The sequence below is a fragment of the Tiliqua scincoides genome, chromosome 7, assembly GCF_035046505.1.
Source record: "Tiliqua scincoides isolate rTilSci1 chromosome 7, rTilSci1.hap2, whole genome shotgun sequence".
NCBI classification, from domain to species: Eukaryota; Metazoa; Chordata; class Lepidosauria; order Squamata; family Scincidae; genus Tiliqua; species Tiliqua scincoides.
The window spans coordinates 57,331,488-57,351,390 of record NC_089827.1 but is presented as its reverse complement, the minus strand read 5'-3'; the positions used below and the strand labels follow the sequence as shown (position 1 = coordinate 57,351,390).

The following is a 19,903-nucleotide window of genomic DNA, read 5'->3' as shown; positions in this document are numbered from 1 at the left end:
TTTTCCTCCAGAAACTTGTCCAATTCCCTTTTAAAGGCGTCTAGGCTAGACGCCAGCACCACATCATGTGGCAAGGAGTTCCACAGACCGACCACATGCTGAGTAAAGAAATATTTTCTTTTGTCTTGCAGGAAGAGCAAGAAAAGACCAGAACCACCAGAAAGGAATCCCAGCAAGAAGGGCTGGGGTAGAGAGGTGGCAGACTAGTGAACCATTCCACTTCGCTCTCCTTTCTGCACTCATCTTCTGCTGGCCCAAGTTTGGGAAGCAGGCAGGAAGGAGAACACAGAAGGGGCAGTGGCTGCAGCTGTGCTGTAGGGTTGCGTTTGGCTACCATGTCTGAAAGCATAGCCAACTTGCAAAGTGAGCACTTAGTGTCCAGTCACAGCAGCTACTTCCTCTTTCTCCAAGATTTTCTTTCCACTCTCTTCCCAGCCTCATTACCTGCCCAGGCTTATGGAACAAGTGGAAAGAAGAACTTGGCAGAGGTGGTGGCTGCAGTGTGGGGCGGGGCCAGCAAGGTCAAGCCCAACCCCAACTAGTTCAGACAGACAACAACCAGTCCAGAGATGAGGAGCAAACTGGCCTGGAGGGAGCAAACAGGGAAAGAGTTTGTGATCTCCTGACAATCTGCAACTCCCCTTAGCCTGCCTCTGGAGACAGCCAATACACGACACCTCACAAGCGGACCAGCACTGTTAAGTATCCTGAGACACAGAGATGGTCTTGACTCTTTTGTTTTCCCTGCCCCCATCCCACCACTTGCCCTCACAAGTCTTACTGTATTGCCGCTGGTCTTTCCCACTTGTGCTCCGCTTGGCTATCTTTGGCTCTGTTTGGCCCAGGCGTCGATCCTGCAGGCTGTTGTAGAAGCCGAGGGTGCGGCGCTTGGCTTTCCGCACGATGTGGCAAACGTACTGGAAGATCTCCTCATAGCAATCCCCTGGCTCCATGTAGCTGGCCACGGTGCTGGAGGAGAGGTATCGCGCCCGCTGCTCCTGCATCAGTTGGTGCTCTCGCTGCTTGGTCTCTGAAAACTGGGTAGCAATGACCACTAGGCACAGGTTGATCATGAAGAACGAGCCCACCTAGCAAGCAGTAGCAGAAACAGGTAAAAGGTATAATCAGAAAGCCTAAAATATATTGCAAGAAGAAAATGTCTAGAATGTATATAGTGGCTTTATACACCAGGACATCTGTTACTCATGGCTTGAAACAACTCTGATTTGGGAACAAATTTCTTCAGATGCTTTTCAGCTGCATTCCGTGGGGAAAAAATATGGGATTTTTTGGCTTTGCCACTTGCCCAACACAAGATACATTTGGGTGATGATTCCGTGTGTGTGAAATGACAGGTTTTAGTTTAGTTCCCTTACTTGCTCTTCAGTTGCTCTCCTTGCTCTTTAACATCTTAAGACAGATCTATCTTCCATGTTATCATATCTATATTATTTAATTAGTTGAGATATTTTAATTTAGTGGTTTAATTTCTTGGTTTTCTTCCCTCTATCCCCCCTCCCACCTTCCTCTTTCCTTTTCTTCATATGTCTGTTCATTAGACTGTATACTTGAGGGCACATTCTATATCTTTATAGGATACAACATCTTGTTTTTGCTTTTTTAGGTGCTGAAACTATAATATATTATTGTTGTTGGAAAATACCAGAAGACCATTCTCATGAATAGCTCTGGTACTGACCTAGCACTCAGTCCTAACTAACTTTCTATTGGCAATGCAGCTGCACCAACAAATGGGGTATAAGCTGTATCCAGGCCCAGGTGGAATGTTTGTTCCCTTGCCTTGGGGCTGCACTGCAGTTGCATCAGTGCTAGAAAGCTGGTTAGGACTAGGCTGCATGAGAAGCTGTATTCCTAATCTTTAATCTTCACTTAAATGGCAAGGGGGCCTTCTTACAATGATGACTCTCAAAAGTGTTATTTATTTGAGAAATGTATATCTTGTCTTTCTCGTGCTGAAGCAAATGCCCAGGGTGGCTTACAAAGCTCCATAGTAGAGTACAAATGAGTTTTGACAATAATTGTTCTGTGGGCAGCTCGCAGAACCCTTCTCTTCCAGATGGAATGCTTCATGGTGTGCTCTTCACATTGGGCATCCGGGTATGCCTTTGGAGTTTCCAGCAGGAGCAGTTTCAGGTCGGCCAAGCTGTAAACAGCAACTCCTCCTGGCTCTATTGGCTCATGATAGCTTTATCAGCTTTCAGTCTACCATCCAAAATTCAACTAGGACTGCTCCTGCTTAGCATTTTTCGGGCAGACTTCCATTCAACCACAGGGACCACACTTGCTTTTAGGGACACATTGTGTCCATAAAAGGATAGCAAGAAAGGCAACATTTTGGCTTCAATCCTGTTAACAGTCAAAGGACCACTTAGTGCATTTGCCTCCTTAACTCCTACTTCTCACTTCATCCAAAGAAGGAAAGAATGTGGATTCTTGTGCCCAGACAAAAGTAGAAGTGGACTGCAGACCATTGGAGAAGATAAAAGGCAAAGTGAAGTATGCCACTGAATGCCAGTTGCTGGGAAACAACACTGGAAGAGCATGATTACTTTCAGGCCTACTTGTGGACTTCTCAGAGTCATCTGGTTGACCACTGTAGGAAACAGGATGCTTTGGTTTGGCCCAGCAGGGCTCTGCATATCTTCTTAAGTTAACCCACCATTCCCCGTTGATTCCTTCATCCTTGCTGCTATTTTCTAAATCCTAAACCTCCCCTTTAACCCTGTCCCAAAGGACCAACCATTATCAGCCACAGTCTAGGTAATTCAAAAGGGTTAGCTACCCAGGGTTGGTCCACTGATGTTATGAATGATACTGAGTGGTGGGTTGCTGAGATCATAGACTCAGCATGCCTCTCTTGTTATGTCTGCCATTACCTTGCTCCAGCCTGGACAGAGCTGCTCCAATCCACTTTCTGCTCACTAAAAGTGAAGGCAAGCTATCTGGTCCCTTACCCACTTGCCTTGCTCCTTCCTCATGAGGTCCCTTTAAACAAAACAGTAAGTGAGAGACTCCCTGGGAGTACTGCCAGCATGTTTTGCACTTCCCTATTTGTTTAACGGGACCAACCATGAGGAAGGAGCAAGATGAGAGAGTAGGAAGGATGATCACCACCTTCCACACTTTTGTTCAGTGGCAGCTCTCCACTTCAAGGTAAGGGGTTAGAGGTGGGAAGAGGATCATAAGATACCACGCCACCAGATCACCCTCTTGCCCCTCTTACTTGGGTGGACGTGGCTGCAAATTTTCTGTGCCCTTGGGCTGGACCTTTAGCTACCCCATCACATGGAGCCTAATCTAAATTCTAGGATAACAGAGACTAACAAACAAGATAACTTCTTTCCAAATGCACTCCAGTGTCCACGCCTATCCCCAAATCCTTGGTGCATCGTGACCAAGAATCAAGTGCAAACGGCCTGTTCAATTCTGCCATCTAAAAGGGGGAAAATGCGACTGCGTATCCACCCAGCAGCGTTCAGACATAATTTCCTATAGTATAATAGACTGTAATATTATTTGCCAAGCTCACAAATGCAAAAGGTGTCCAAAACCTCCATCAGAATATTCAATTCAGTAGCCTCAGAATTTCAAAGGGGACTCAGCTCTACTGCTCTTGAATAAGCTTTTGAAAACCTGAGCCAGTTCTTGCCCAGTTTCAAAATTAGGACAATATGCTGTTTCAAAATAAAATAGGGAGGAGTAGTTGTTGTTCTTTAAATGGCTTTCAAAGCTGTTCTAAATCTGTCTCCCCTTTAGCCATCTGGTTCTCCTCGATTTCAACCTATCCACTCCTTTGAATTGTTTCTGGCCTTGAAAATAAGGAAAGAATGAAAAAAAAAATGCTGCTTGGTTTCAAATAACCTCTACAACCTGTGAGGATTTTGCAAAACTCATGCTCTCTCATTTTATTGTTTCAATTGCAGAGGTGTTGAGGGTTTATTCCTTGTTGAAATGTATGGTTTCACCCATTTCTATCGTCACCATTGCCCTCTTGCTCACATTTTGACTGAAGAGAGGGGCGTCCTTGGCTAAGTCGCCTTCTAAAATAGGAGACAAATCCTTCCTTTGCCTGAATGTGGGTACATGCACAGGTGGAAAGAGATGGTGTAAGTCTAATGAGATGAAGGGCAGGACCATAAATAAAAATTGTGAATAAATAAATAAACCTCTAGATTATCAACCATAGGAATAATAGTATGTAATTGCAAGATGAAGAAAGACAGAAACTTGTTCTGAAAGTTTCTGGCATTTCTAGGTTAGGTTTGTACTGATATGTTATTTTATAGACAGAGACAAGTAATGGCTGGTCTCATCCAATCACATTGATTCTATCTGCCTCTCACAAGGGAAAGAACATAAAATTCATTGTTTTTAACCATCCAGCATCATACTAGGGAAGACTCATTAATGAGTTTTGGCTAGAAATGGCTTAATAATTCCATCACACACACACACACACACACACACACACACACACACACACACACACAGAGCGTGTTTTCCCCATAGATGACCCTAACACAAATGGAAGATACATGAAGGCTTATCAGAATTTTGCCCCAATGCCACCTCTAGTTGCAAGCAAAGTGGAGCAGGGTGTGGCAGCAAGAGTTCCTGCCTAGTCTTTCCCTGAACTACCATACAACGGCTTACGGCACAATCCTATCCTGCGCTGAAACAGGCAAGCCAAGAGGCTTGCGCTATATTCAGCACAGGATAGGGGCCCAAAGTGGCTCAGCCAGAGATAAGGGGAACCTTTTCCCTTTACCTCCAGGTAAGCCATGCTGGCCCCTATGGGTCTCCTCAGACTTGTGCCACCTGCTGAGGTGGCACAAGTCTGAGGAGAGTAGAGCAGCTTGAAGCTGCTCCAAGCTCCCCAGGAACAGGGCTTGGGATCCGGCAAGAGTGTCTAGCTCTGTTGAAAATACTCCCTATTTTTTTAATTCACATTAACCTTTATTGCTTCTTTTTAAATATGCTGCTTAACTTATGCATGTGGACGGTCTGAAATCACCAGAAGTGCAAATGGATAGTGCATCTAGTCCTAGTAATGAATGCATACGTGATGATAAAATAATAATAAGAAGAAATTGAACAGCTGCAGTGTAGGTTCAGAATGTCAATGATTCATCAACTTATCATTTGTTCATTTTATCTAAAATTAATTGAAGGTGGTGCCAAGAAACAAGTTATAAAAGTCCATGGGCTGTTTTTCATAGAATGATGGAATCATAGAGTTGGAAGGGACCTAAAAGGTCATCGAGTCCAATCCCCTGCCTGAAGCAGGAAATCCTCCTAGCATCTCCATCAGGTGCTTGTTGAGCCTCTGCTTAAAGATTTCCAGATTTGTTGCTGTAGATCAGGGGTGCCCAAACCCCGGCCCGGGGGCCACTTGTGGCTCTCGAGGCCTCTCAATGCGGCCCTCAGGGAGCCCCTAGTCTCCAACGAGCCTCTGGCCCTCTGGAGTTTTGTTGGAGCCCACACTGGCCCAACACAACTGCTCTCAATGTGAGGGCGACTGTTTGACCTCTCGCATGAGCTGTGGGATGAGGGCTCCCTCCACTGCTTGCAGTTTCACAGCTGTGATGCAGTAGCAGCAGCAAAGGAAAGGCCAGCCTTGCTTTGTGCAAGGCCTTTTATACGCCTTGAGCTATTGCAAGACCTTCATTCATTCATGTAAGTTCCATCTTTAATATATTCATTTATGTAAACTTATGTACATTTATTCAAATTTTAAATGTAAATTAGTTCTTTTTTTCCCCCAGCCCCCGACACAATGTCAGAGAGATGATGTGGCCCTCCTACCAAAAACTTTGGACACCCCTGCTGTAGATAGAGCATTTATTGCTGCAACAGCTGGTGCAAGGCCCAGCAACCATCTTCCATTTTGTGTGCCTGTAAGCCATCTTCTGTGCGTCTCCCAGTCCCTGGAAACTCTCTGCTTTCCCACTGAGCTGTTCCCATGAGACGCATAAGAACTTGGATTCAGAACAAAGACCTCAGCAGCTTTGTGTGTGCATGACTTCTTATTTCTGCTGTAATTACTACTGCCATTTCCTTCAGCTATCCGCTATGTTACATATCCGTAAGTCATGCCTTTAAGAGCATTGGGTCACAAACTTTAATTTGTGTGTGGATGGAGTAGGCTACTTATCAAACATTCTCAGCTTTAACTATCATATAAGTAAGGAAAAAATATGGAAATTGATTTCTATGAATCTGGAATAAAAAGTATCTGCTCATTCTAATAAAAAATCTAAATTTGATTAAGGCCCAAATCCTAACCAACTTTCCAGCACTGGCACAGCAGTGCCAATGGGACTTGTGCTCCATCCTGCAGTTGGGTGGCACTCATGGGGGCATCCTCAAAGTAAGGCAGTGTTTGTTCTCTTACCTTGGAGCTGAATTGCCCTTATGTCGGTGCTGGAAAGTGGGTTAAGATTGCCCCCTAATGCACTTAACTGAAACAACTTAGCTATTTGGAGGAAAGGAAGAGCCAGAACTGGTATCTTGTGCCACCCAGAATGAACGATGGTAAAGCCTTTTGCAGTCTAGAACTATTTTTGAAAAAATGTGTGCCCCTTTCCATCTCTCAAATTGTTTTGGGTGCAGGATCTGATCCATTCAGGTGAAAGGACACTCTGTACTTACAATGATCAGCAAGATGAAGTAGATGAAGTTGTAGAATGAGTGTGCATCCATGACATAGTACATAATCTCAACCCACCCTTCCAATGTGATCACCTGCGAAGAAAGAAAAAGAAAAGTCACATGACTAGAGCAAATACAAATGTAAGTAACTAGGGAATGAACAAAGTCCCAGATCTATTCCCAAGAGTTCATTGATCCAGTGCTATTTTGCTAGCAAGGGCCTTTCCAGATGGGAACCCAGCAAAAACCAACCAACCAACCCCCTCTAAAATGCTTATCACACTTTCCTGAGAGTAAGCTTCACTGAACAAAAAGAGACTTAATTCTGAGTAGACATGGGTAGGGCAGGACAGAGCTCTTAGACCATTAAAGTAGCACTAGTGTAACCTGTGCTACCTATGCAATAACTTTTTCCCATAACATGGATGGAAGAGAGACTTGTAGCTATGCTAACTTGGGGGAATAGGCTGTCTGAATTTGGATCCAAATTACCCCTGTAGGTAATACCCCTGCTAATTTGAAATACCCTTGATTTCAATGAGAAAGATTTAAGCTTGCCCTTAACTCTTCCACTGAAATCAACAGAAGAGTGCTCAAAGTTAGATCAATCATGCCCTTAAATTCTAAATTGCTTCAGACTTCAAAGGAAATCATGGACATGTTTAAGTAGTCATGTAAAGAGGAGTAACTCCAAATGCTTTAATATCAAAACAAATTGAATGTGAGAAGTGATACACTTGAGAACCGAAGATATCTTCCTAGTTGAAACGGAAGGGTCAGTCTGCACCTTCAGCTTACGTGATAGCTGTGGTGGTGACATATGTGTGTGATAACTGGCTCATCCCCTGAGATATAATGGCTCATCCCTAAAGATACTCACAGAGGGCCCTTCTTTGTGTGCCCCCTGACTGAAGCAAAGGGAGTAGCAGTGAGAGTAAGGGCCCACTTGGTGCTGATCCCCCCCCCCTCCAAATGTGGAATTCCTTCCTGGGTAAATAATGATCAGCCCCCTCCTTAGACACTTTCCAATCAGGCTTAAAGACTTTTTAAAAATTTAAAATGGTTTTTGGTGGTGGGTTGGATGGGGAGATATTTGATGGGTGGGGATATTAGTGGTCTGGTGGAGTTTTTCCAATCTGTGGTCTTGATATAAAGTTGCTGTTTTAAGGTTTTTATTTATGCTACTGTGGTTTTAATATGCTATTTTATTATGTATGTTTTATTGTGTGTTATAAACTGCCTTGGGACTGGGTTTTGTTACCCAAAGAAAGGGAGCATATACATTTGCAAGTAAATAACTATGATGGTTGATAGTCCCTGATAAGCCTATAGTTGCAACCTACTAACAAGTATAACTTCAAGATGGGTATTTGTACTGAAACTCACAACAGTTTCAAATACCCAATCATCACAGTTGCAACTTGTGTACCATGTTGAATTTTGAGTTCACTTTATCCCAAAGGCCTACTGCAGCGGTTCCCAAATTCTCTGGGAGAGTTTGGGCCGCTATAAGTCCTTGCGGGGGAGGAAATGGGGTGGCACTGACGCTCCTGCAATTGTGCCGGCGCTGGGGACATTGGGGTTAATTTTTGACTTACCAAGGCCCGCAGGTGCCCTCTGGAGTATGATAGAAACCTATGGGGCCCTCAGCAAGCCTCCTGCACCTTAAAACTGTTAAAAATGCTTGTACGACACACTTCTGGTTTTCATCATGAAACTGGAAGTGGGTCATGCAAGCATTTTTCAACAATTCTAAGGTGTGGGGAAGTTTGCTGAGAGTCCCACAGGTTTCCCCAACCCCTCCAGAGGGATCTGTGGGCTTTGATAAGTCTAAAATTAACCCCAATGTCTCCAGTGCTGGTGCAATTGCAGGAGCGTCAGTGCTGCTATCAACATTGCTCCGAACCTTAAGGGTGCAGGGTCAGAGTTTCTCAGGCTGGGGCATCACAGCGCCCCTGTTTGAGAACCTCTGGCCCATTAGGCACCCAGATGATAATTAAAACAAGAATGATGCTAACTGCATCTCCACCTCCCCCCCCCCCCCAATAAAAACACATGCTATTAGACAAACACAAGGAAAGTTTTACAGCACTTCTAAAAGTGGAAAGTTGTACTACTATCACCTGAATAACAGACCAAGTGCACAAATACACATTAATGCAGTGATTTTCAAACTGGTGGGTCACAACCCAACAGTTTGTGTAAAGGTTCCCGCATCCCTTTACGGAGCAGGGGAAGAGGGTAGCAACACGATCCCCAGGATCACATCGCTAAGTGGAGCGAGAGGGGTGCTTTTACTTACTTTCACTAATGTAGGGCTTCTGCAGGCTCTGGGAAATGCAGAAAGCCCCACACAGCCCTCTGCAGGACTCCCTGGTGCTTAGAATTTTGAGACATTATCACGCACAAAGCACTTCCTCTTTGCGACACAATGAAAAAGTGCTTAGTGCTCGTATATGTCTCAATGTTCCAAGCATTGGGGAGCCCTGTGGAGGGCCGTGTGGGGCTACCTGCACCTCCTGGAGCCTGCAGCAGACCTATGTTAGTGAAAGTAAGTAAAAGCAAGCCCCTTTGCCTCCCTTAGCAAAGTTATCCTGGGGATCATGTCACTGACCTGTCCCCTCCCCTGCGAAGACTTACTCAGGGAGTAAATATTCCTATGAGTTTGAGAACCACTGCATTAATGTATGGAAGATCAACACTGAGAAGATATTGTGCAAGCCTGGTGTATATAATTAAACTGGGACTAGGTCCTAGAGATCCCAACTCAAATTACCTGGAATATAACAATCCATGCATAGCCAATATTGTCAAAGTTGATAGCCCCTTTGTGTGGATTGGTGTTGCCCGTGCGGCACTCGTTGTAGTACTGGTTCCAGTTGACACACATGCCACTGACGTTGAACTCCTGCCTGATAGAACTGTAGTAATAATAGTCATCCTTGTCCAAACAGCATTCGTGGCCCCGCTCCTTCAGTGGGGGGATTTCATGACACCCCATGATGCCGTTATCGCCTGACAGCGAACAGATGAAGGGCATTTCATCCTCCTCCTCAGGTTGATAATAGGGAGAAAGCGTGATGTTACCTTGTCTGAGAGGACAAGAAAGAACACACTAATGAAACTGTAAACTGTTGAGACCAGCAGTGCCACTTTGTCATTCGTTATCATTTCTATTACTATAATTATGCAAAGCCTTTCCAATGGGCCGTTAGGGCAGGGGAAAAATAAGTTTGTTAGGTCCTTGATCCACTTGATCCAAGCAAGTTTTTTTTTTAATTTATCCCAAGAGTTACATTTTCTAAATAGTGCCAGTGTATGAACCATTTAATGTACTTATTTTAAAACATATGACAGCCAAACTTTCCATAATATTGAATCCAAAGTTAAAACTGTAGAAGCAAGACTGGAGAAACCATGATTTGTAATGAATGAATAATCTTAGAACCCACTCTTAACCACCCTGGGTGGTACAGCGGCACCAAAAACAGGTGCACTGAGCCTCTCGATCTGCAATTGGTCTCCTTGGACCTCTGCCAGCAATTTCGCTGGGCCAAGTCTGAGGAAACAAAGAGGGTGGGGTGACTAGAAAACGAAGGGTAGAATTCAGTGTTTGCCATTGCCACTGGATCCACCCCCTCCTGCAGACTCCCTGCCCCCTGTTCCACCCCTTCCCCACCCGGTTTCACTCCTCCTGGTGCCTCACCTGCTCCGGTGGGTGCTGGTGGTCTGGCGATAGTTAAGGAGAGTTGCTGTCTCCTGAGGCGGTGCTCCCAAAATGGAGTGCCAATGGGGCGCTCTGTCAGCGACAGAGTGCTCTGTCTGTGGCCATTTTACAACAGCAGGACTGTGTTCTACAGTCATAAAGCCCTGCCTATGCTGGCCCAATCCTAGATAGGATTGAGCCGTTAAAAGTGTTACAATACAGTTTTAACTTACAGGTTCATCTGCTATAATGCAAATTCTACACTCCAGGCTGCTTCACTCCTTTTGTACACCAAACGTGTTTCAAAGGTACACTTTAAAATGTAATATGTAAAGGCCACCAACACAGGTTTTTAAACACCTGGATCACAGAAGTACACTTGTTAGGGAGCCAGTAGTGGCTGCAGCTCATGCTGTGTACTGCATGAAAGAGTTCTGTGGCTGAGCTACAACTTTTAAACTACATATCACCTCAACAGAAGCTCTATTCACATTGCTTGAAATTGAAGAGCAGGTCTGCAAGGACTTAGCACTGGACCCAGTGCCAAGCGGTAGGCAACCTAGGGAACCAATCAGGGGCCTTAACATTGCCCACCTCCTCAGAGACATCCGCCAGGTTAGCATGACATCTGTTCCAACAGCAGGGGGGCAACTTGGGAAGCATCTGAGAGGTTGCTAAGCAACATGAGAAATGGGGAAAAGCGGACATAGCAGGGGAGAGCATGGGTGGTTAATGTGCATCCACTGGCTCATTCCAATGGAACAGCCATTTGAATGATTCATCATTCAAATTAGACATAGCTGTGTATGCATTAAACATACTGATAGATTTTTAAATTGTTTTGAAAACATAAGGCATTTTAGTATCACTTTGGCCATAGCAGAAATACCCCTGCAAACATAAATACCCTGAGGGAAGAACTGGGTAACTCCTGGAAGGCTAGGACCAGAATTTCTTCTGTTGAGGCCCCCAAATCCTAGTCATAAGTTGGTTGAACGGGGAGTGGCCAAAGGGACAGACAGGTATTCTTCACCGACAAAGCCACATCCTTTATACAACACAACAATTACTCCTGCTAATAAAGGGCAATTTTGCAGGGCACGACACTGGCACACACTAAGGCCATATTCCTTTTGGGTATGGTGTGGGGGATATTGCTTGTGTTGCTTATTAAGCTTGCTTTGAAGAGAGCATGCCCTACAAATATTACCAATGTGGAGCTTTCTTTCTAGGACAAATAGTAGTTGGATTGTGTGTGTGTGTGCACAATCTGGATCAGGATTGGGACTGCAGTAGGGCACGGGTTAATACTCCCCCTTGCTGCAGTTCTGATCCAAATTGGTTCCATTTGCTTCTGTTTAATATAAACACACATTCATATAGAATCTAACCATACAATAGGCCCTAAGTTTTGGCCATATAGTCCAAATAGATCTTGATAGAAATAGGTCTAAATTGACCCTAAGCAGGCCGGAGGCAGGTCAATCCTGCCAACCCACTGAACACCACTGCTGCTACCTCCTCACCCTCCTCCTCCTTGCTGTGTTTGGACAAAGAGGATGAGCTTTGGCAATCAGGAGACTGGCCACCTTATCTAGAGCACCAGTGTCACCTCCTTCCTCCACACCCATCCTGCTTCAAGTAAACGAGAACAGTGGAGCATGCTGGGAACAGCCAGGTGAGTGAGGAGGCAGTGGTGGTGGGAGCAGCAGCTTTTCTACTTTTCCCCCTCCTTCAGCAGGGCTGGAGGAAGAGGTAGGCTGTTGCGGGCCCAACAGAAAACCAACTAAAGCAGCTCAGTGGGTGGTGGGCCAGAGGATGGTGGTGCAACCCCCTCTTGTCAGTTCGCCACTCTCCCTCCATCCACCACTCAATGTGAGCTTTTCAGTCAGTGTTATGGGCAGGCGGGGCCAGCCCTAAGTTACACAATGATAAATACAGGGCTGATTGGATAAATCCAGTCTTTTGGATGCCAGTATCAGGGTGGCATTTTAGTAATGACTTGCTGACTTTTACAAAAAAAATCATTGTTTTGACTATACGTAGACATTTAAAATTGTTGGTTTGTATCTTATAGCTGTTAATTTGCTTTATTGTTGTTGTAATGAGCTGTACGTTGGCATTTTTGTTAGGAGATTTGAGCATCTTTAAACAGAAGAGGAGAGATTTGCTGAAATAGATCCATAAATACACACACACACACACACACACACACACACACACAGACATAGATATATAATTTTAAAATGAACTTCCAGAAATGATACCTTTAGGTCCTTGCAGATGCCACATGAAATACTGCAGCAATGGTAATATGCTTGCAGGTCCTTTTAAGAGTTAGATGGAACTTTTGAGAGTTGTACGCAAAGATGAGTGAGTTGGGGAAAGAGAAAGAAGGAAAGGGTCGGGTTTGGGACTAGCTCAATAACCACAGAAAGGGGAATTAAGAGAAAGGGGAAGAGGAAAGAGATGACTTCACAGATAGAAAACAGGATTGCATCCTGCCCCATTCACTCACATTGTCAAGTTCTCGTCCATGAAACAGCGGTTTCTCAGTAGACCAGCCCACAATTGTACTCCGATGATACCGAAGATAAAGAAAACAAAGAAACAAAGAAGCAGGACATTCCCCAGCATGGGCAGGGTATCCAAGAGCAAGTTCACCAGGATTCTCATGCCTGCAGAGGGATCAAGGGTGGGGTGGATCACAGCATAGGAGCAGGAGTGGGTGGTGAAGGAGAAAGAGAAGGCAAGAGGAGAGAGAGTAGGCAGAACAGGAGGAGTGGGAGAAGAAAGGCGAAGGTGTTAGAGAGAGGCATTTGGATTGAAAATAAGATGGAGGTGGCTAGAGAACTTTCCATGGTGTTGCATACTTAAAGTAGGACATGTCTGAGCCCAGACAATACCCTTAGCCCAGTCTTGATCTTGTTCTTGATCTTGATCTTGCTCTAATCTATTTATATAGTGCCTGAGAAACAAACTAAATGTGACACAGCTGTGCCCCCCACCAATTTGGGTCAGGGTTGCAGTGTCAGGGGAGATGCGTTAATCTTTTGACACCCCCCCTCCCGCACTCCCTGGCAGAAATTGTCCCTCTCTAAGCTTTATTAGCTTTGGAAGGCAAAAATTGCTGGCATAAATTATGAATTTTCTCTTCTGTGGCTAATTGAAGTTTTCTTGGGGGGGGGGATTCGGATTGGGGTTCTTGCACAAAGAGAAAGGATGAGGCTCCCCAGACACCTCCCAAGCTGTGGCCCTGTTCTAAGCTGCATCTCCATATCTGCTTCTTGAGAAAGAAAAAGATCACACAAGCTTTGAAGATGGATCTTCTGCATCACATCCAGCTTGTTCCAATGATGTAACAGGAACTTTCCAAAACACAGGCAAGAGGCCCAGTCTCTGGGTCTGCCAATGTGATATATTTTCTTAATTTAAAATTTATAAATTGAAAGGTGCACATACGCAAATATAATAGGAAAATATAATGTCTGTTGACATAACATGATATTATTTGAGATGAAGTATATTCTTCATATGGGGTATTTAGCTCAAAGAAAATGTCCATTCAGTGAGTTTTGTTTATGCAGGAGCTATGCCTTTATAATCTGGAATAATTTTTTACCTCTTAGATCCACTAAGGCAGTGGTTCTCAAACTTCCCAGGAGATTTACTCCCGGAGTAAGTCTCTGCAGGGGCAGCAAAGCGATCCCCAGGATCGCGCCCCTGCAGGGGGAGGGATTGGAGCGCTTGCAGGGCTCCCCGCGGCTTCTAAACAGTGAAAGTTGCAAGCGCAATTAAACTGGAAGTGGAATTTCTGGTTTCGTTGCACTTGCAACTTTCACTGTTTAGACGCCGCAGGGAGCCCTTCAAGCGTTCCACGGGGCTCCCCACACCCCCTGGACCCTGGGAGCATGTATGGGTAGTTAAAACATAGCCCCCCTCCCCCTGCAGGGGTGCGATTCTGGGGATCACTTTGCTGCTTCCCCCCTGCCCCCACCCCTTAAAGGGAATGAGGCATCCTTACACGAGCTGGTGGGTTGCGACCCACCAGTTTGAGAACCACTGCACTAAGGAAAGAGAGTATTTTAGCTCAGTATGCATTCAATTTATTGGGCACTTGCCCTCTTATAAGGTACTGATCTTTCCCAATTTTCAAGACACAAAAACAAAAAATTAACCAGATGAAGTTTTGCTTGTTTTTTTGTTTCTCTTTAGTTTCACAAGTCAAAGAACTACTCAGAAATATAAAACTATGCTAAAATACACCTGTGTTCTCCAAAGTCACTTAAATACTTTTAATCCTTCTGAGCTTCAATCACATTCCTAATCTTTCCACATCTACCCCACCTGCTTTCTCTCCCTCCGCAGAGACTCCCTACTGCAGGGATCCAGGGAATTTCATGCTACAGGATGCTGCATGTAGGCCAGCATATAATTAACTAATTAGCTATTTATAACAAGTTCATTACTTCGGATAGCTAGGGAAAGAGAAGGCAGAGGGAAAGATAAGATCAGGATTCAGTGACAATCCCTTGAGGCTCCAGTTAATCCCATTTTTATGCCCACTGTCAAGTAATTAGTCACATCAAGTTGCACTGTACACTTTTGTCTCATTTTCCTGTGTTCATCTCTTCCTGTGCTTGTGGATAACAGTTTCTGTGAATTCAGAAAAGTGCACAGTACAATGGAGGGGAAGGATTAGGACCTTCACAACTGCAGGTAGGCTTGTGCAGATTTGGATATTAACTCCCATGAAAATTTCCTCAGGTTTTTGATGAATAATCTGGATCTATCAAGTCCCTTCCATTAAGATCTATGAAATTCAAGCCCTGAGAAAGAGATCCCAAAGTGTTCACATACCACAAGTGCTGAGAGAACATCACTTATATATCTAAGCTGTTGCCATTGGTATTATCGTCAAGGCCTCGGAATTTCATCAGTAGTATTCAAATGATAGTTCAGAATCAGATTTACTCCTCACAGCAGCTTTGTGACTGATGAAAAATATCACTAGTGTTTTTCCTTATTATTAGTGTCTTTTGGTCAGGGACACAGGTGTGTATACGTGTGTGTGTGGTTAGACTGAGACCGTGTCATGGGAAGCATAACATTTTGCTCTCAGCATTTCCCAATCCGGACTGGGCTCCATGGTTGTTGTGGTTCATGGATGTTGTGGTTCACAACATCCTGTGGCAAGGAGTTCCTCAAAGTGATATTTATGAACTAGTTGAAAAGCACCAGTCTCAACACTGATCCTTGGAGTACATCACATCTCTATGTCATAAAAATTGCCCATTTATACCCACTCACTATTTTCTGGTCTTCAACCAGTTCCTAAGCCATAAGAGGAACTTCCCTTGGTGAGGGACTGTGTCAAATGCCATCGGAACGTCCAGATATATACTATCAATAGGTTTGCCCACATTCTCTCTCTGTATGTATGTATGTATGTATGTATGTATGTATGTATGTATGTATGTATGTATGTATGTATGTAGTTATTAAGACAGTCCACATTCTTCAGTAAACACTCATAAGGATACTTCAAGAAGTCACTGCGGGAGCCCCAGACATGACATCACTACTGGTCTTCAAATTTATATCTCATACAGAGCCGGCCCATCCACGAGGTCAACTGAAATGGTTGCCTCAGGCAGCAGATGGGGGGGCATCTCTATCCACCTACTTGCCTCCACTGCTCCTCCTTCTCCTTCCATTCCCTGAATTTGAAAAGGAAGAGGGGAACAAAGAAGAAGAGGAAATTTGAAGGGGAGAAGAGTGCTGAGCAAGAATATTGGACAGTGGGTATAGTGGAGATTGGCATGTCATCAGACAGAGGAGGCAACATTTGCCATGCTGCCTTGGATGTCAGGCTAGCCTGGATCCCACATGTAGATAAGAAAAAGATGGAAGAGGAGAGCAAGGTGGGGATGAATTGGTGATTTAAGAAGTCTGAAGGGCTGTGCCTTCTGGCTTCATTACTCAGTATGGAAATTTTAATCCAGTGATGATTCATTCTCTTTTTCTGTAGTGATTTAGAGATTACTACTCTACCTCCTCTCCCCATTCCAGAGAGGTTACAAAGACATGCATATGTGCCACAGTGCTCACTTTGGGAAGAATTTCAGTTTTCACTATTATGAGAATGCAACTGTGAATCTTCTCAGAGGAAGATGATCAAATAATCAGTCTCCAGCTTAAACCCAACTCTTGGAGTCAAGTCAAAACTTTCAGTCTGATTAATAGAATGTCGTATCAACCAGCAGTTGTCTTATTTCTGTCGCATCCGCTTGTTAGCATTCCTGAGAGTGTAAATGTGGATGTGTGCAGAGGAAAAATGATCAGATAGTTTAAGGTAGTCTAATCTTAAACACAACTCTTGGGGTCAGTTCAAAGCCTGGGTCCCCTGACAAGGAACGTACCATGTACTAGTACAATGATGTATCAGTTATTTAGCTTCTGGAGCAATAATTAGATAGCAGAAGGGAGTCAGAGATATTACCTGGGGGTGTTGTACATACCATTATTCACAGCAGTTAGCAGCCATGGGACCAAGTCCTGCCAGTTTCTCAGATCTCCTCCTTCTTTCAATTACCCTTAACCAAACACAGCATGCCTGGCAACATTTGTCAAGTACACTTTTTCACATGATACAAGAAATAAACTCCTCACAGTAAGACAAAATACAAGTGACGTGAACAGGCCAACTTGTGTATGCTCCAATAGTTGGCACATCCTACTAAATACATGTGGCAAAAATAACATCAGGGTGTATATTCCATTCTCACTTAAAAAATATTTTTACATCTGTAAACATATACAGGTGGGCCTACATTATTCTTGGCTTTGGTACCGTGAATTTGTTCATCCATGGGTTCCGAACCTATGGGGGAGGGCCCACCTGGGCTGGATGCGACTGAAGCCACATGCAGCCTCCCCAGCCCTCAGAATGTGGCCTAAATCCATGGATTTCAATATCTGCAGATTTCAGTATCTGCAGGGGTTCTGGGAATGGAACCCCTGCAGATAATGAGGGCCACCTGTATATTTTTATTTTATTCTGTCATGAATATCTAGCTCCCAAGTATTTCTTTTTATATGGGGGAAAATGGGAATGTATAGTACTAAAGTCAAAAGGATTTTATTGTGCCAAACAAATGTATTAACTTGGTTGATAGGCTTTAATAATAATGATGATGATGATGATGCATGAATGAGATTCCTTTAATTAACTGGTACACTTAATGAGAAAGTAGGTACAGTATTTATTATGTACCTATTTAATAGGTGCAGCTGAAGAATTTGCATATAATTATCAGCAACGATGCTGCCTCAAAAACCGACCTTAACAAAGGTTAACCTGGTAATCTGAGGGCTGTGTGTAATCAAGAAGATGCTTTACTGAAGCTCCAAGAGTGCAACAGAATTGTGAAAATGTTAACTTTAATTTATCAACAAAGAACGTATAGCCTTCACTGATAGGTTTAAAAACACAAGAATATGACTAGCTGTACTCTTCAGATGTTAGTCTTCCAGGGAGGACCACTGTGTGAAGAAGGCAAATGGGAGTGCACTGCCTTGGCATCCCCCCCCCCCAGTGCCATCAGGGGTGTGTGCAGCTAAGGTTATAAATCCCAGTGAGAACTCTCTCTGCTGTTCAGTGCTGGCCCTCTGCAGGCAAAACCTGAATGAAGGAACCTCTGGGGAGCACGGGAGAGACTGCATGGTTGGCAGAGGGGCACAGCTACCAGGCGCACTTCCCTCACATGCTGGTTCTTCACAGGAGGCCAAAGTCAGTAGAGGCTGGTGTGTCTACAGAAAGTAGACAGCATGTATTAGTGTCTCCATCAATTCCCACTGCTCTAAGAAGGTACACCAAGGGGAGAAATTAGTCACAGTGCTAGAAAGGATTGTTTCCTGAACGCGTCTTCTGCTTTGGTAGTGCATATATCCATAAGACATTTAACATTGCAAAGCCTTAAATGTAAGCTGTGATCATTATTAACTTGATTATCAACTCCTCAAAGACCTAAGAATTACCCCTTTAATCTTAACACAGCAGCTGGCTTCCTTCAGTTATTAATATTATTAAGAATGTCTATATACCACTTCCTGAAGCTGTTCACTTGCATGTCCCCAAGGGCTTTGGGATGCAGGACTTCCTTTCGTCACACTTTTTTTTACTGTTCACTACAAGAACCACTGGTGGAACCTGGTATGACACAGGGTGTAAAGATGGCCTAGGTGTCAAATTCAGCAATGGCATAATAGGAAAAGTGCCATGTGTGCTTACAATCTATGGCTTGTCGGCCTCCCTGAAATGCACACAATTTTCAGGCAAATTATGTTTCAATTAGCTGTGACACTTTTCATAATGATACTAATTCCCAGTCAGGTTTCCAGCTAGTGGAATGGCTTTGAGAGACTTGCAGTGTACCCTCTAATCTCCCCCTTCCCCAAGCGTGCAGAGCCCTAATGTGGCTGCTTGGGGGCAGCACCGGAAGGCTGAGAGGGAAGCTGCACTGGGCCTCCATTAGAGTTGCACAGCCCCATGGCCATGCAGACCTGTCTATCTGTTGCTAGGTTTCAAAACCCAGAGTGTGGCAGAGCCACTAGCATGACTGAAACCAGTCTGAGAAACCTACTGAGAAACTAATTCCATTACAACTTTATCCCTGGGATGCCAGTCAGTAGAAAGACATCTTTACAATGAACATATGAAGTTGCCTTCTGCTGAGTTAGACCAGTGGTTCCCAATTTTTTATTTTTTTTTTGCACTAGGACCCACTTTTTAAAACGATACTTTATTGGGACCCACCTAGTTTTATGAGACTTAAAAAAAAGTTTCGCAATACGAGTTGCTCAAGCCTCTGTTTTTATCCTTTTTACGATGGGGGACACACACACCACTGTCTGGAATGTTTGTTGAGCTCCACCACATTCACAGGATTGGGACCATTCTGGTGGCTTTGCATTCCCCTTTGCCTGGCCTTCAATAAGAGCTGAGGCGTGGTCACTTACTTATGAGTAAATGTGCACATGCTGCTCAGTTTTTTGTTTCCATACGGCTCAATACATTTTCCTTGTCAGTTTTCAGCTTGTCGGTTTCGTCACCCACTGTTTGAGAACTGCTGAGTTAGACCTTTGGTCCACCTAGGTCAGAACTGTCTATTTTGATTAGCTGTGGCTCTCCAAAGTTTTTGCCAGGGCTCTTTCCCATCCTATCTGGACATGCCAGAAGCTGAACTTGGAACCTTTTCTATGCACAGTATGAACTCACTCCTTGAGTGGTACCCTCTCTCCAAATTAGAAGCAGAGCATCTCCTGGCTCTCCCTCAACATCAGCCAAATTTGAGAACTTTAGTTTTGAAAACTGAATATGGAAATCCACTTCAATTTCAGAAAAAAAACAGGTATGAATACCCTAAAAGGAAAGAGAAGGCAAGTTCCTTTTTGCTCCTCCCCATTTTTCTGGGCCACCCACCTGCCACAAATAGCAATTTGAGAGCAATTTACCCAATGGCC

General features: G+C 44.2%; 1 protein-coding gene across 1 annotated transcript in view; it reads right to left on the bottom strand.

The window, feature by feature from the left end:
* CACNA1I (calcium voltage-gated channel subunit alpha1 I) overlaps positions 1 to 19,903 on the bottom strand; it is a 301,200-nt gene that overhangs the window by 90,708 nt on the left and 190,589 nt on the right. Inside the window, exons 5-8 of the mRNA XM_066634415.1 lie at positions 12,897 to 13,056; positions 9,449 to 9,764; positions 6,673 to 6,765; positions 782 to 1,088 (exon numbers count right to left, since the gene is read on the bottom strand). Of these exons, the coding sequence (XP_066490512.1) occupies positions 782 to 1,088; positions 6,673 to 6,765; positions 9,449 to 9,764; positions 12,897 to 13,056 (876 nt within the window). The remainder of the gene's footprint in view (positions 1 to 781; positions 1,089 to 6,672; positions 6,766 to 9,448; positions 9,765 to 12,896; positions 13,057 to 19,903) is intronic.